At 63.4% G+C, this 16,086-nt stretch overlaps 2 protein-coding genes across 6 annotated transcripts; one reads left to right on the plus strand and one right to left on the minus strand.

The window, feature by feature from the left end:
- Nucleotides 1-3,834: 3,834 nt before the first annotated feature.
- On the plus strand, nucleotides 3,835-8,154 carry SPATA2L (spermatogenesis associated 2 like). Its single transcript, XM_045987554.1, has 3 exons — nucleotides 3,835-3,930; nucleotides 4,171-4,474; nucleotides 6,175-8,154. The coding sequence occupies exons 2-3, from the start codon at nucleotides 4,172-4,174 to the stop codon at nucleotides 7,111-7,113; spliced, it is 1,242 nt and encodes a 413-aa protein (XP_045843510.1). The 5' UTR covers nucleotides 3,835-3,930; nucleotide 4,171; the 3' UTR covers nucleotides 7,114-8,154.
- Nucleotides 8,152-15,950, minus strand: CDK10 (cyclin dependent kinase 10). 5 transcript variants are annotated; one of them, XM_045987560.1, is made up of 15 exons: nucleotides 15,838-15,950; nucleotides 15,445-15,753; nucleotides 13,366-13,438; nucleotides 12,634-12,705; nucleotides 11,988-12,090; nucleotides 11,748-11,829; nucleotides 11,595-11,662; nucleotides 10,974-11,026; nucleotides 10,720-10,789; nucleotides 10,091-10,150; nucleotides 9,660-9,783; nucleotides 9,446-9,585; nucleotides 9,076-9,128; nucleotides 8,705-8,791; nucleotides 8,152-8,609 (listed from the first exon to the last, which is right to left on the minus strand). In XM_045987560.1, exons 2-15 carry the CDS (start codon nucleotides 15,529-15,531, stop codon nucleotides 8,521-8,523), a joined length of 1,161 nt encoding a protein of 386 aa, XP_045843516.1. In that variant the 5' UTR covers nucleotides 15,532-15,753; nucleotides 15,838-15,950; the 3' UTR covers nucleotides 8,152-8,520. The 5 variants fall into 5 exon arrangements, with proteins under 5 accessions (XP_045843516.1, XP_045843515.1, XP_045843513.1 ...); XM_045987559.1 differs by having other exon boundaries at nucleotides 15,445-15,762; nucleotides 15,847-15,949; XM_045987557.1 differs by lacking the exon at nucleotides 15,838-15,950 and having other exon boundaries at nucleotides 13,548-15,760.
- Nucleotides 15,951-16,086: the final 136 nt, after the last annotated feature.

The raw sequence follows: 16,086 nt of genomic DNA on the forward strand, positions 1-16,086 counted from the left end.
TGTGGTCTGTGTCGTCCCGGAACAGGAGAAGGCAGCCCAGCCCCAGCCGCAGGCAGCATCTGCCAGGGGAGGAGGGGCCCCTGGCAAACCTGAGTTGCCACCAAGGCGGGGGGGTTGGGCGCAGCCACGAGGGGGGCCAGCGATGGGAGCCGTGTGCGGATGCCCCGGGGGAAGGCTTTTCGGGAGACAGCAGCAGCAGTCGGTGCTTCCTGGGTGCTCTGCAGGTCTGTCTCCCGGGGAATTCCGTGAGGAACTGAGTCCAGAACGGACACACCTTCTCTAGGCTACGTCTCAGGATGGCAGACCTGGGTCTGAGCCAGGCCAACAGGCACCTGCGGTCGAGACCCCACGGTCGGGTGCTGGGCCCAGTGGGCTGGGGCAGGCCAACCCAAATCCCCAGGACAGCTGTCGTCTCTCGGGAACTTTCGTGGCCTGGGGTCCTCTGCCTGCCAGTGTCCCTGGAGCAGACAAGCCAGCACACACCCATCCCCAGTCTTGTCTCCCCACCCTTGCTCTGCCCTTGGGTCCCCAGACATTCTGCTTATACTCTCGTCAGTGTAGAGTTCTGAGCACCCCAACCTGGATGAGAATCCTAGCCACCACCAAGCCTTGGGAAGGGAAGGTAACATCCAGGCTTCAGTCCTTGGCATGAACATCTCAAGGACGGGATTTTAAAGGCCCTTCACAGAGCCGATGGAGGACGAAGGGGTGTCTTCAGCTGAGCCTGGTAGTGCAGGGACCTGTTGGCTTGGTGCTGGGGGTCACACGTCTGGGGATGGTCCCCAGGTGGGCTGTCTCCTCGGCACCCTGTTCCAGGCGCTGCCCTTGGACAGGCTGAGCCCATGGCTCCTGAATAAAATGGATGAGTAATCCACTCCGCCCCCCAAAATCCTGCAAATCAGCAAGAAACAGGTAGCAGTCCCGAACAGAAAAGTAGCCAAGCCTGTGAAGAGACCATCTATAGAGGAGGAAGGTTTTTGGGTTTGGAGAGTGAGTGAGCGAGCGTGCACAAACGGGGGGAGAGGCAGAAGGAGTGGGGGAGAGTCTCAAACCAGTTCCACACCGAGCACGGAGCCTGATGTGGGGCTCGATCTCACAACCCTGAAATCATGATCTGAGCCGAAATCAAGAGTCAGACGCTTAAGCGACCACACCAGCCAGGCACCTTCAAAAGAAAGTTTTAAAAAGCTAATTAGCATCAAAAGTGTTCAAAACTTTAAAAATCAAGAAGTGCAAATTAACACAGTAACAAGGTAGAATTTCACGTGCGCTACGCAGGTAAAATCCAAACCTGGGCAAAGCTGAGCGCGGTGCCCATAGGAGCTGGAAACCGTACACACAGGGTGGGGGGTACTGGGCAGCAGATTCGAGAACGAGCTGCAGTCCTGGGCCAACGCAAATGCCAAATGACCCTCCAACCAGGTCACAAGAGGCATGGACACTGAGGGAATCAGACAATGGGCATCCGGCCCCAGGAGGGTGGAGGTGGAGTGTGAGAGAGGCTCGTGGCCCCACACGGACTGCTGGGTAACAGACCGCCCCCCGGCACTTTCAACACAACAGGAGTCCTGTACTTTGCTCGTGACCCTTCCGTCTGCGCAGGGTTCAGTGGGGACAGCCCATCTCTGCACCCCCAGCATCAGCTAGGGCAGCTTCCAGATTGGGTGACCCAGTGTCAGGGACTGGAATCATCCAGAGGTTTCTCTGCAGCTAGGACCTCCGTCAGGACTCACAGCTCCATTCTCAATCAGGTGAGGCCTGCTTTGGTTTCCTCCTGCGGCCATAAACTGAATGCTGTAAAAAACCAGAAATTTATTTGAGTTCTGCAGGCCAGAATCTGAATTCAAGATGCTGGTGGAACCAAGCTTCCCCAGAGTCCCAGAGCAGAACCCTCGCTCGTCCTGTTCAGCTTCCGGCTCCCGCAGCTGAGCCCCAGCCTGCCCCTCCATCACCAGGCCTTCTCCCCACAGGCTCTCTGGACTCCCGTCTTCTTATAACAGCATCAGTCGTTTGGGATTTAGAGCCCAGCCTAGTTCAGCTTGACTTCACCCTAACTTGATTATATCTGCAAAGAATCTGTTTCCAAACAAGTGCCCATGCCCAGGTTCTAGGGGTGCGGATCTGGGGAACGTTTCTCAGCCCAGTGCAAGGTCTCTCCGAGTGCTCGCCCACAGTGTGATGGCCGGATTCCAGGAGCAAACAGCTCCACACAACACGGCGTTTCAAGGAGTCAACCTGGAAAGCCAAACAATACCACCTCCATTCTATGGGTGGAAACAGGTGTGAAGACCTGCCTGGGTTCAGGTGACCCACAGAGAAGAGCCACGCGTGCCCTAGAGCAGCAAGCAGCAGTTGAGAGGAGTCGCCCGGAGTCCCACTCGGCGGCATCAGGACCCTGTCTCCCTGGAGCTGAAGACCCAGTTCTGCCCGCTCTGTCAGACTCTGCACCGAGGCCGAAACCGTCATCGCAGGGCTGGGGGTGGTGGCCACAGATGAACACAGTTCCAGAGGCCTCCTGCCCTAAGACCCTATGAGTTCAGTGGCGGAGGAAGAGGGTGGTTAAGCTCCAGCCTTCTGCAGACAAGCAGGAGAGATGCCCGGAAGTTAACTGGCTCCTGGGGGTGAGTGTGGCCCTACGGGTTCAGTACAGGGTGAGTGAACTGCCTCTGTGCTGAGCGGCGGTCAACAGAACGTCTACAGGAGATCCCAGCTTGGTTACAGTGTTTTTCTTTTTTTTTTAAATATTTTATTTATCTGACAGAGAGATCACAAGTAGGCAGAGAGGCAGGCAGAGAGAGAGGAGGAAGCAGGCTCCCCCCGGAGCAGAGAGCCCCATGCGGGACTCGATCCCAGGATCCGGGATCATGACCTGAGCCAAAGGCAGAGGCTTTAACCCACTGAGCCACCCAGGCGCCCCGGTTACAGTGTTTTTCTAAAAGTCCCGTTTGAAGTATCTGAAGACACGCCCGCAGGGAAATGCCAGGTGAAAATTCTTTATTAAGAGAAAAAACTCGGGGCACCTGGGGGGCTCAGTGGGTTGAGCCTCTGCCTTCGGCTCAGGTCATGATCTCAGGGTCCTGGGATCGAGCCTCTCATCAGGCTCTCTGCTCCGCGGGGAGCCTGCTTCCTCCTCTCTCTCTGCCTGCCTCTCTGCCTGCTTGTGATCTCTGTCTGTCAAATAAATAAATAAAAAATCTTTAAAAAAAAAAAGAGAAAAAACTCCCAGGCAGGTCCCATCCCAACAAAGCGGTCTGGAGAGCCGAGGGGCCCAGAAATCAAGGGGCAGGACCTGGCCAGGGAGGAAGGTGTACAGACCTTCCTTGCATTGAGCTGGGATCCCCCAAGGACGACATTTCTCCCGTCCCTCCTCCGCACGAGTGGCCTTAGCGCGCGGGTCAGGGCCTGGAAAGGAGGCTGGCCTCGTCAGGGAGGGGCCTCCACCCCGCCCCCGGGCCCCCCAGATGCTGCTCTCAGGGACCAGACATCAAACCACAGAAAGACGCTGAGGCCGCCGCACCCGCCTGAGGCTGCATAACCACGCCGAAGCCCCCCTGGGCGCACGCTGAGCTCTGGCCCCGGCCCGGGGCGCGCGAGGAGCACCCGCTTCCCCGGCGGGCGCGGCCCGGGCCTAGCTCAGGAGGGAGGGGCAGCTGGGACGCACGTTCCCCGGCGCCAGCCCCAGGATCCGACGCGAGCCGCGGGGGGCCGGGTAGGCAGCGGACGCGGGGGCAGGTGCGCAGCCGGGCGGCACAAGGCCCCGCCCCCAGCTCCGCCCCCGCCCGGGTAAGCCAAAGGGGCGGTGCCCGAGGCAAGCCCCGCCCCGAGCGTCGCGGCCGAAGCCGATGGGCGGAGCCGCCGCCGGCGGAAGAGCGCGGCCGCGGGCCAGGGCCGAGGAGAGGCGGCGGATTGGGCTGCGCTGGGGATCGACAGGTAGAGCGGTCGCTCGCGGGGCCCACGGCGCGATCCGGTGGGCGGGGGGGTCTCTGTCCGGAGCTGCTGAGTGGGCGAGGTCGCCGGGCTGTAGGGGGACATGTGGGTGCGGGGGGAAGGGGGGCCGCGCCGCCGGCGGGCACAGGGTCACCAGGCCGGAGGGGGACATGTGGATGGTGGGGGGTGGCGCCCAGCCGGCGGGGAGAGGGCTGGTCCTGACCCCGTGCCCCCGCCCGCCAGAATGGGCAGCAGCTCGCTGTCCGAGGACTACCGCCTGTGCCTGGAGCGAGAGCTGCGGCGTGGCCGCGCGGGCGTGTGCGGGGACCCGTCGCTGCGCGCGGTGCTGTGGCAGATCCTGGTGGAGGACTTCGACCTGCACGGGGCGCTGCAGGACGACGCGCTGGCGCTGCTCAGCGATGGTCTGTGGGGCCGCGCCGACCTGGCCCCCGCGCTGCGCGGCCTGGCCCGCGCCTTCGAGCTGCTGGAGCTGGCAGCCGTGCACCTGTACCTGCTGCCCTGGAGGAAGGAGTTCGCCACCATCAAGGTAGGGCGCCGGGCGGAGGAGGCGCCCCTGCTCAGGCTGCGGCGTGCCGTGGGGGCAGAGGCTGCCCCTGGAACGAGGGATTTCAGAGGTCTTCGGAGCTGGGTGGGTCTCCGGGGCTCAGAAGGGATCTGGGGCACTTTGGGGCAGCTTTGACCAAGGTCGTCCCCCCACCCACCCCAGGTGCCTGCATCCGGGGGAGATCCTTGCTCCCCCTGCAGCACAGAAATCCCAGGACAGGGGCATAGAAGGGACTTGATGTTCCATGGTCACCCTAACCCTTCCGTGGTCCCATTTATCGAGGACTTCGGACGGGCGTATCCCCTGAAGTAGGTCGGGGCTGGAGGCCCTGCACACCCCAGGGTCTGCACTGATCACCCCATGGGGTAAGCTGCTGGCCTGCAGGAGGGGGCAGACGTTTGGCCCTCAAGCTAATTTGGAAGAGTAGGAAGGTGCTGATGTCATTGGGCACGTGGGCGAGTCCATCTCCACTTGTTGCCATGGCAGCAGCAGCCTCCCTCTCTTTCCCTCTCCCCCCTTTCTCACCCCACCCTTCTCCTCTCCCTCTCCCTCTCCAGAGGTGAGCTCTGGCGCTCACTGCTTCATGGGGACACCTGCTGGTCAGAGGTTCTAGGCCATGTTCACTCAGATAACAGGGTGGGAGGCACCCTCAAGCTCCAGATCCACAGGTAGCCCAGAACAGAGCGGACAGGCCTGCACTTGAGGTGCTCCTGGGCTTCAGTGTCGGGCAGACGTGGTTGGGATCTGGTTCTGCTTCCTCTAGGCTACGTGGCTTTGTGCCAGTTACCCAGTCTCTCTGAGCCGCGTCCTCACTTGCGACACAGACACGAGGACAGCGCAGGCCCAGGTCTGCTGTGAGGGGTGAAGGCAAACCCCCGAGGACAGTCCCTGCCCACAGCAGTGCTCAGTCTACGGGAGGCATCCCCAGAAGCTGTCAGCAGAGGAATGCTGAGAGCATCCCAGAGTTCTGGAATTTTAGAACTGGGAGTGACATGGGACTGTCCTCCTCCAAGCCTTCCAGGCAGCCTGGAGAGCACTTTCCCATCTGGCCTCGCGGGCCTCCAGCTCAGCCGCACACTAGAGCCTCCAGAAAGTACCGTGTTCCATCTACCTGATAGAAGGCTTCACGGCTGGGAAAAAAACTGGCTAAGCTCTGTCCCAGTGGGGAAACTCCAGAACAGGAAGAGGGAAGGTGGAGTTCAGAACAGCAGATAAGCACCCCATTCGCATCTGCGCGACCCAATCTCAGCAAAGCCCCAGGGGTGACAGGAGGCGGAGCCCCCAAGGGAAGTGGTGCTTGAAGATTTGAGAGAGCAGGAGTGGGGGTGGGGAGGAGAGGCAGAGGCAGACTCCCCGCTGAGCCCAAGGTCCATCTAGGACCTGATGAGATCAGAGACCTAAGGGAGAGGGGGGCTCACCTGACGGAGACCCGAGACCCGAGGTGCCACTGAATTGAGATTTCTGAACGTGGAGGCTCTTCACCTCGTTTGGGTTTCAAAGCTGGGCCTGCCCAGCCATGAGAGCGGGTCTGCAGGGGCGGGTCGGAGCGTGCGTCGAGCAGCCCTTCGGAAGGGAGTGTCGGCCCAGCCGGGACTGGCCTGGTTCTGGGGGGAGGCCAAGGCTAGGAGAGCCGAGCGCGGGCCGGGTCTCGGGCGGCTGCTGACCAGGACCCTCCTCTGCAGACCTTTTCAGGGGGCTATGTACACGTGCTCAAGGGCGCGCTCTCCGAGGACCTCCTCCTCCAGAGCTTCCAGAAGATGGGCTATGTGCCCCGGGACAACCACCGCCTCATGATGGCCGCCCCGCCCCCCGCCTGCCAGCTGGTGCAAGTGGCCCTGGGCTGCTTTGCCCTGCGGCTGGAGTGTGAGATCCTGGGCGAGGTGCTGGCGCGGCTGGGCACCAGCGTGCTGCCGGCTGAGCAGCTGCTGCAGGCCCGGCGGGCCAGTGCGGACGTGGCCTCCTGCGTGGCCTGGCTGCAGCAGCGGCTGGCCCGGGAAGAGGAGCCACCGCCTCTGCCCCCCCGGGGCTCCCCACCTGTCTACCGGACCCCGCTGGACCTCTACCGGGACCTGCAGGAGGACGAGGGCTCGGAGGAAGCCAGCCTGTACGGGGGGGCCTCCCCAGGCCCTGACTCCCCGCCTCCCGAGCTGGCCTGTGGCCCTGCACTCTGGGAGCAGAGCGCCAAACTGTGGGGGGCCGGGGGCGGGGCCTGGGAGCCCCTGGGGGCGGTTGAGGTGCTGCCGCAGGCCAGCAGCCCACCCTACGGGGCTTTGGAGGAGGAGCTGGAGCCCGAGCCCACGGCCTTCTCCTTCCTCTCCCTGCGGCGAGAGCTGCTGAGTCAGCCTGGAGACATGGCTGCCCCCCAAGCCCCAGGGAGCCCCGGGCAGGCCAGCCCCCAGTCCCCCGGCTACCAGGTGCACAGCTGCCTGGCTCCTGGGGCCCTGCCTGGCCTCTGCTGTGACACCTGTCGCCAGCTGCATGCGCCCCACTGTGCTGCCCTGCCCACCTGCCGTCCCAGCCATGCACTCCGCCCACTGCTCAGTGACACCCAGCGGCGCCTGTGGCTGCGGCGTGCGCAGGTGGACTCCCTGCTCTACGATGGACCCGGGGCCCAACCTTAAGCCCAGCCAGGCCCTGCATCAAGGGCCTTCCAGAGACTGTTTTCTGTGGTGCTTCTCTGGGCCTCATCACTCTTCAGGCCCCAGGCCACCCTGCCCCTTGGGGACTCCTGGGCACAGCAAGGTGGGGAATCAGGCTCCGCAAGGCGGGAGGTGGGGTCCTGCCTTCTGAGGGAAGCTCTGGCCTTGGCCCGGCCTGCTCCCTGTCCCCTGCACCCAGGCCTGTGTCCAAATGTGCTGCGTGGAGGAGTCTCACCACCAAGCCTAGAGCCAACGTGGGCCCCTCCTCCTCTTTCCCTCCTTTCCCGTCCCCCTGCAGGGCCCAGCACTCAGCCTGCAGCTCTTGACCTGATCCCTCCCGCTGTCCCTCAGAACGCGGCTTCCCCTGTGTCCAGGGAAGATTCTCCTCACAGGGGTGTCCTTGGGGGCCATGGAGCACCACTGTGGCCAGTCTGGGGGTCTCTGCCAGGCCCACAGCTGACCTAGCCCCTTGCCTACTGGTGTCCTAAGCCGGTGCTGAACGAGCTGAGGCCTGGCTTGAGACTGGCTGCACCAGGAAGTCGGGTCCACGTGTGGGGGAAATGATCTGATCTCGAAGCAGTGAGAAGGCCCCCGAAAGCCCAGAGCACAGGCAGCAGGGGAAGAAGGCAGCTATGGAGCCGGGAGAGGCTGCGCCACTCCCCTCGCAGGTGCAGTCAGGTCAGCAGCCCAGGGGCCACCTGCTGCTGGCCTTCTGGGGCACAGGCTCCGGAAGGCAGGGCGGGAGGCATGCGGGCTTCTCCCGAGAATGCTCCCTGTGTCCAGGGGTAAAGACGTGACCAGGCTCTCCAACAGTCACCTGCTAAGGCAGACTCTCAAGGCCAAGACAGGCGGGCAGAGCCCCTTCCCCTGGGAACTATTTAGCCACAGGACTAGAGGGGAAAGGCGCGGCACTCGGCCCCCGCCTGCTTGTCCATATCCCTTTCTCCCCAGCACTCAGAGAACCACCGTCATGTCACATGAAGCAGAACATTAAAATTCATTAAAGGACACTGAACCTGCTCATGCCTGTAAGAAAACCTTTTATCTCTCGGAGCTCCTGTTGGCACCAATTTGTGCCCCTTCCCCTCTGGGTCTCAGTGCAGGGACAGGGACAGCCTATCAGGTGGGACATGACTGACACCTGATCTCTCCTTCGCCAGCTCTCAGAACGCGCCTGGGGAGTGGGGCAGTGCACCCCAGCCCCTCCCTTCCCCAGACAGATCCTGGTGGTCAGGAGGGGACATGAGCAACCATGCAGGGTCTCTGCATCCCAGGCCAGCCACAGCCACTGAACTGGGCCCAGCAGATGTTTCCTCCTGGGAAGGGAGGGTCCTGAGTTTTACCAGCCGAGGCCACGGCAACAGGTGTCCAGAAGGAGGGTCCGCCCCTTCAGGGCGCATCCACCCACATGACCAGCTGGAGCAGCTGGAGCAGAAGGCCACCCACTGGAGGGGCTGGATCCCAGCAGCCGGGAGAGCCTGGAACGCAGAGGCCTCCCCGATTCATTGCTGTTCACCAGGGTGCACCAAGGTCGTGCTGGCTGGGCAGAGGGGCCCCACCTGTCACGGCTTACAGCGCTTGCCCTGACCCTCAGATGTGGCTGGGACGGCCCGCTTGTTGCGGTGGTGAGGGAAGGTGGGCATGAGCTCCGGCTCACAGGCTGCGGGGAGAAATGCGTTTGGGTCTGAGAACCCCACTGTGCATCTGTGACGAGCCCCAGGGTCACCCTTCCCTCCGCTCCCCTCGGAAGTCTCTGTGGCCAATGAGCACCCACGTGGGCCTCAGCACACAGCCCCTGCCTGCCCAGGGCCTGCCCCACCAGCCCTCGGGGGCTCGAGGAGCGGAGTGAGGCTGCGCCCCAATACACCCACCCCAGACAGAAAGGGCCAAAAGAGAAGCCCCTGCGGGGATCAGTGGAGGTCGGGCGCTGTGTGGGAGACTCACGCAGGGGCTTCTCCTTGAAGTACGAGCTCTCCAAGCCATCTCTGGCCGTTGCCCTGGAGAGGAGACCTCCACGTCAACAGAACCGCGGCTGCCACTGAGGCTGGTTTCCCTCATACCCACCCAGCTCCGCAGCCTCTGGTATAAAAGGTGAGTAGCCAGCAGGGGTCTGGGGCCCAGAAACAGTTGGGAAACCCAGAATGGACTCCATGACCTGGGTGGGCAGGGACCACCCGCACTGGGGGCCTGGTCCTCCACGTCTGTGTCCGGGGAGGGGGCAGCTCTGCAGCAGCATGGCCGGAGTTCTCAAAACCCCCTCCCGAGGGCTCGAGGTGAAGGGGGCCCCATTCCTACCCACAGGCCAGGTCAGCACCTTTTCTTGGGGTCGTACATGAAGAGGAAGTTGAGCAGGCGCAGGCCAGCCTCCGAGAGCCACGGGAACTTGTGTTTGAGGTTGTTGTACGGCTGCTTCCTCAGGCTGTACTGACCCACCAGTGGCAGCCTGGAAAAGCCCTGCAGGGAGCAGGAGCTGAGCATGGGGCTGGCCCGGGCAGAGGGGCGGGTGAGAGCAGAGGCCGGGCACTCACTGGCCAGATGTTCTCGCTGGGCGTGCCCAGCAGCTGCACAATCAGGTCCACCTGGTGGATCTCGGACGTGCCGGGGAGAAGGGGCTTGTGGGCCAGCAGCTCGGCCAGGATGCAGCCCATTGCCCTGCAAGGACAGCAGGCCTTGCCTCATGCACATCTGCTGAGGCCAAGGGCTGGGTCAGGACCAGGTGGAGCTTGAGAGGAGGTCACGATGGGACGCAACCCTGTCCCAAATGGCCCCTCTGGGTGACCATGAGGGCAAGGCCTCTCTTCTGTGGAAGCTACGTTCTCATGCTTCCTCTTGGGATCCCAGGCTTCAGCCCTCCCCCGGGCGCTGGGAGGCCGGCGAAGACCCCAGCCCTGCCCCTGCCAGCCCCTGGGAACCACCCCAGCCCTTCCCCCGGGCCCTGGGAGACGCGTTCACATCTCACCACATGTCGATGCTGGTGGTCTGCGTGGTGGTTCCCAAAAGCAGCTCGGGGGCCCGGTACCTGCGAACACAAGCACGGCCCCTCGTCCCCTGCAGCAAAGCCTGGGCCTCCACCGGCCTTCGTGATGGCCTGAGGCAGCCCGGGCTCTGGATGCCGACCCCACAGCTCAGACCACCTCATCCTCTCAGCCCATCAACGCGGGCGTCGCGCCCAGTCCCAACAGCTTCGCTGGTCGGCTCCTCCAGGCCTACGTCAGTCAGCCCAGTGCAGGGACAGAGCTGGCTGACGCGTGGTGGAGGACAGAGGACTCCAACATTCTATCGTTAACTACAACCCCGGTCTGCTGCTTCTTAAAAACATGGGAAAAAAACAACAGTAAGCTGCGCGAACCGCCCCACCCCACAGACAGAAGCCTGAGGGGCTCAGAAGCAGGCAGGGCCCTCCCTGCTCCTCCCTGCCGTGATGTCATGTCCCCCCGAGAACCCCGCTGTCTCAGGAAGTTGTCCTCAACCCAGCCTGAGTGTGGGTGGCCCTCGGAGGCTCCACAACCCTCGGGATCCTTGTGCTGCTTCGGCATGATCACCCCCCAAATCTGCCTCCACCAGACATGCTCATCCTGAGGGACTCACCAGAGCGTGACCACCTTGGGGGTCATTGGCTTCACTGGGATGCCATAGGCCCGGGCCAGGCCGAAATCCGCTGTGACAAAGGCAGAGAGGCAGGGTCACCCGGCGGGGGTGGGGTGTGGTGGTGTGTGTGTGCTAAGGAGCTGCCGTGTGCAAACCAGCTCTTAGCCCTCCGGGGACTGGCAAGCACTGACCTGCTCCCCGCTCCAGGCAGCCCCCCCACAGACACCGGCCACAGCGCCGGCACCAGCACCCACCTGTCTTCACACAGCCCTTATCGGTCATGAGCAAGTTGGACACCTTCAGGTCCCTGGGACAGAAAGGGAACATCAGTGATCCCCAGGACACGAGCCCCACGGGCAACTGGGTGGTCACCATCACAGGCAGACTCAGAATATTTTCCTGTATGTGCCCTGCTGGAACTTGGTGAACAGGGGATGGTGGGCAGCATCAGCACCTGTCTCGGGCCTAACACCCAGCCCTGTGCCCGTTCCCCACCCAGGGCTGTACCAGCTGCCGTACGACACGAGAAGCTGCCGCTTGCACAGCCCTGCCCTGAGCCTGGAAAGTCCCCCAGTTTCCTGGTCTGTATGACGAGACTTCGGGAGGGATCTGTCCACTGCAGGACTTCTCCTGGCTTTGACCATGCACCCATCATCAGCTCCCCTGGGCGGAAAAGCAGGTGCTGTTTGGGCCTGGATCTCGCCCCAAGGAACATTTACAGAACCGCGCTGAGGCCAGGTCATTTCCTCTCCAGGGGCCAGGACTGGCAATCACCCTTCCCATGGGTCACGAACCTGCCCTCCAGACAAATGTCCCTTCAGGCCCCACCCTCCTCAGACTCATGCCATTCCTCCTTCCCCTGGGGCCCCTCCTACCTGTGGATGATGAAGTTCTGATGCAGGTACTGGAGGCCTCGGAGCACCTGCAGCACAATGCACTTTACCTACTCAAAAAGCAGGAAGCATCAGTCAAGCGTGCCACAAGGTAGCTGGGAGGATGCCTCCACTCCAGGCCCTCCAGCCTCACACCTGGGCCTCAGAGAAGGGTGTCGGCATGTTCTCCAGAAGGCTGGCCAGGTCTTGCTCACAATAACCCATCACCAGAAAGATGCTGCAAGAAAAGGGGAAGACACAGAGCACCTCTCACGTCCTCCCAGGCAGGCCAAAGGGGTTGCAGGAGGGATGAATCTTATCTGGGGGGAGCACAGGGAGGAGACAGGCAGGGCAGGCTCAGCAGGGCCCCATGCAGAGCACCAGCAAACTGCGTACCTTTCCAGGTGGTTCCCCACAACCACTTCCTTCAGCTCCACGATATTCGGATGGCGAAGGCGAAGGAGCAGTGTGATCTCTCGAAGGCTGCTGATGGGGACCCCTGCAGCCAGACAGCCTCCTCAGTGACCTGCACCCCCACCCCAGCGGGGCTCCGCCCACAACCTCAGAGAGAGTCAAGGCCACCCGAACATGAACCTTTAACTCTTTGTTCATTCAGTCACGCAAGACAGCAAACGTCTGTACTGACCACTCGACAGGACACAGGTCCACACTGAGCACAGCAAGGCCCTGCCAGCACGGGCAGCCAGGAAGGTGCGGGGGGCAGAAAGGAGGGGTGCGTGGGGCACAGGGGCTGCCAGCCTGGTCTGAGGCAGGGAGGGCTGGGTGCAGGGGTGACGGCTGGGCGGAGACAGAAGGTAGGGTAGTCACCACCCGGAGGGAGAAGACGGACGGCAGGGGGCTAAGGCCTGGAGCGGGGGTGAGGGCAAGGGGCTGGGGAAGGACAGGAGAGGCAAGACCAGCCTACAGCCTCCCAGAAACAGGACCCCTTTAACCCTAATGCCGTGGCTCTCAAAATGAGGTGCTCAGGCCAGAGGAAGCCTCAGAGAACTGGCACCTTTCTGCCCCTCCCACGTGGGCTCACCATCCTTCTCCTTGTCCATCCGCACCTTCTTCAGGGCAACAATCTCGTCCGTCTGGGTGTCCCGGGCCCGATCTGGAGTGAAAACTCGTCCATGATGAAATCTTACTTGATCCCGCACCACACAGGGGCCTCAATGGGAAGTGTGGGGGGTCCCCTTTCTCTTCTTCTTGATAACTGGATGCCCAGGGACACTCGGTCCCAACAGTGCAAGCCCCAGAACACCATGCTCTCTGGGAGCCCTCTCCACTGAGCTGCTACAGCGGGGTACAGCGCTCCCTCTAAGTTTCCCTCCTTAGAGTCAGGATGCAGGTCACCACTTTGCTTTCTGTCTGCTACATTCAAGCAGCAAATAAGATACTTTGTCTGGGAAAAAACACTTATTTTGTGCAAAGGAGGCACTTTGCACAAATAAAATAAAACACTTATTTTGTGCAAGGCACTCAGGTGCGAAGCTTCCAAACCCTTATCAGAGGCTGCACACCAACCTCCCAGCCGCTGCATGCTGCGCCCCGTGGCTTTTGGAAGCTCGAGGTTCTGCTCTGACAGTTCCCTCCACTCGCAACCACACCGAGAATGGAGAAGCGGCGGCTGACAGTGGTGACTGTTGCACCACGATCAGAGCTCCCCCGCACAACTTCTGCCCTGCAATGAGGGCTTACTGGCTTCTAGTCCTAACAGACCTCCTGCTGGGACAGTCCCCTGCGCCCGAGGACACCCTTCTCGGCCACTCACACACAATGCCATAGGTGCCTTCCCCGATGCGGTTCAGCTTCTCAAACTCCTTCACGCTCCGACACCGTCCCAGCTGAAAGACAGAGGGGCCGGCAGGGCAGGGCTTGGCAGCTGAAGGAACAACTAGAGAGGGATACTGCACGCTTAATCTGTCCGGAGGAGCTCGCTCATGTTTTGCTCACCGAACGAAGACAGCCACACCCTTGGGTGTTCAGATGAGAAAAGAGGGAAGACGCTGCTGGGGCCGCAGACCCTTGGTAGGCACCACCCAGCCAGCCTTTTCCCCTCCAATCCCATGGCCCAGATGAATGCTGTCCACAAACGACAACCACTGGCCACATACGGCCCCCATTAACAGTAAAACTTCATGTCCTCAGCTGCCATGTGTGCTGTGTGCTGTGCTCCTTGGAGCCACGTGGCTCGTGGTAACCAGACTGGACGAGTCAGAAAGCAACATTTCTTTTTCTTTCTTTTCTAGGTAGGGTCTGCACTCAACGTAGGGCTTTAATTCACAACCCCAAGATCAACAAGGGCTTCAAGGAAGGGACTCCTGATCAAAGGAAGTTGGCCGCCCGCTCCTTTCCATCTCTGAAGCGGGTGCAGGTAGACAGATAACGAGTGCCTGGTCCTACCTTGTGGACAACAGCTCCCTCTCCCCGAATGCTAGAGGAGAGACAAATGCAGAGAATTCTGAGCCAGCGCCAGGCCCCGCACAGAGCCCGACATACTCAGGGCGCCTGGGGCCTCCGTCGGTGAAGCGTCTGCCTTCAGCTCAGGTCCTGATCCCGGGGTTCTGGGATCGAGCCCCACATCGGGCTTCCTGTTCAGCGGGGAGCCTGCTTCCTCCTCTGCCCCTGCCCCGGCCCGTTCATGTTCCACCCCCGCCCCAATTAAAATCTTAAAAAGGTTGGACGCTTGACTGATGGAGCCACCCAGGCTCCCCTAAAGCCCGCGCTGGAGCCGCAGCACCTGGGGCCGCACTCCGAGCAGAAGGCCTGGGGGCTACCATGCCCGCCTGCGCGGGACGCTTGCTGATGGGCTGGACGGGCGCGTCCCCTCGGCTGGGAGCACAGGCGGCCAAGCCCAGCTCTCGCAGCCCCTCTGGCCTTGCTGCCTCTCGCCTTCTCCGTCGCCGGCCTCCACCTCACTCCGGCCTCCCACTCGGGGAACAGGTCGGAACCGCCGCGCCCAGCGCTTCCCCGCGGCGGCTTCGGGCTCCCCCCAGCTCTTCCTCACATTCTCTCCCGGGGCGACTCCGGGCGCCGAGTCCCGCTGTTTCTCGCCTCTGCGGCGCCGCCCCCCCATTCCGGGTCCGCACGCCAGAACCCTAGTCCCACGGACCCGCAGAACGTCCTGCCAGCGGCCCCGAGCCGAGCACACGCTTCCTGAGTCCTACTTCCGCAGCCCCGAGCGCCACGGGGTGCTCCTCGGGGTGCGGCCTCCCCCGGGGTCTCCCGTCAGCCCGCGGTCTGGGAAGGCACCTGCTGCGTGTCGGGGGTGCGCCGCGGCCGAGGACCGCCAGCGAGCGTCCGCGACCCCGACCGGCTCTCAGAGCGCGGGGACGGCCCGGCCCGGCCCCCAGAGCTCCAGCGACGACTCGAGACCCCCAGGCTTCTCTCTCCCCGCCCCGTGACGGCCGCGGACCCGACCACACGGCAGGCGGGCGCGGAGGCCTCGCGCGGAGCAAGAAGCGAAGGGAAGCTGCCGGCTCGCAGGCGGGGCGCGGCCCGGGCCGTTCACGGCGCCGCAGGAGAGCAGCCGGCCAAGCCGACCCCGACCCGACCCGACCGCCCGGAGCCCAGAGCCCGCTCTTCACAGGCAGCTGGACACCGGACAGCCCCGGGGTCTGCCCGAGCCCCGGCCCTCGGCCCCAGAGCCCAGGAGCCCCCCAGGCCCAGACCCCTCAGCCCGGGAGCCCTCCGCCCTCCACCGGCTTCTGCGCCGGCCGCCCGGAGCCCTGGGTCTGTCGTTCCCGCCCGCGTCGGAAACCTCAACGCCGGAGCGCGACACTCAGGGGCCCCAGGGCGGTGCAGTCCCGCCCTGCCGCCGGCAGCGCTCCCGCGCGGCCCCCCGACGCACCCTGTGCTCCGGAGGCACCGTGAAGAAGCCCTCCGTCCGGATACACTTCAGACGGATCTGCTCCGACTCGGACTCCGCGTCCCCCATGCCGAGCGCCCCACACCCCCGCCGCGCTGGTGCGCAGGCGCGGACGGGATTCTCGGCGCAGGCGCGTGACGGACTTCCGGGGCGTTTCCCCGGGCGACGGTCCCCAGGGAACCCTCCGAAGACCCCGGAGGACCTCGTCCTTGCGGTCGGCTCGCGCTCCCGAGGTCCCCGCCTCGTTTCGGTTTCCGGCGCGGGCGCGTGAGGCGGCTGGGTGCTGGGGGACGGCCGCCGCGGGAGGAGGCCGGTGGACGAGGGGCGGGGAGCCGAGCGCGCCCGAAAGCGGCGGAGGGGCGGCTGCGGGTGGAGCGGCCGCCGGGGCGCAGTCGAGCCGGGGGCGGGGGGAGCCGCTGGGCGTGCGCCGTCCCTGGGAAGCTCGTCCCGAGAGTCCCTGGTTTTGACTGAAGTTGTCGTAGCCGCTTCGTCCCGGCCCTTCCCGGAGCCGCGGCCGCTCCCGCTCACGACGAGGCCGGCGTCCGCGCGGGCTGCTGGGACGCTGGGGGCGGTGCGGGGGCGCGGGCGGCGCCGGCCTCGTCTTCCCGCTCAGTCAGGAGGGGA

Source organism: Meles meles, chromosome 19 (assembly GCF_922984935.1).
Source record: "Meles meles chromosome 19, mMelMel3.1 paternal haplotype, whole genome shotgun sequence".
Classification (NCBI taxonomy): Eukaryota; Metazoa; Chordata; class Mammalia; order Carnivora; family Mustelidae; genus Meles; species Meles meles.

What these genes read in the sequence shown, in the direction of transcription:
- SPATA2L (XM_045987554.1), top strand. Translation starts at nt 4,172, where the DNA reads ATGGGCAGCAGCTCGCTGTCCGAGGACTACCGCCTGTGCCTGGAGCGA. An exon ending in AGGAGTTCGCCACCATCAAG is followed by an intron (nt 4,475 to 6,174) that starts GTAGGGCGCCGG and finishes CCTCCTCTGCAG; the next exon opens with ACCTTTTCAGGGGGCTATGT.
- CDK10 (XM_045987557.1), bottom strand. Translation starts at nt 13,706, where the DNA reads ATGTGGCCAGTGGTTGTCGTTTGTGGACAGCATTCATCTGGGCCATGG. An exon ending in ACCACCAGCATCGACATGTG is followed by an intron (nt 9,784 to 10,090) that starts GTGAGATGTGAA and finishes CTGTCCTTGCAG; the next exon opens with GGCAATGGGCTGCATCCTGG. An exon ending in CTTCAAGGAGAAGCCCCTGC is followed by an intron (nt 8,792 to 9,075) that starts GTGAGTCTCCCA and finishes TTCTCCCCGCAG; the next exon opens with CCTGTGAGCCGGAGCTCATG.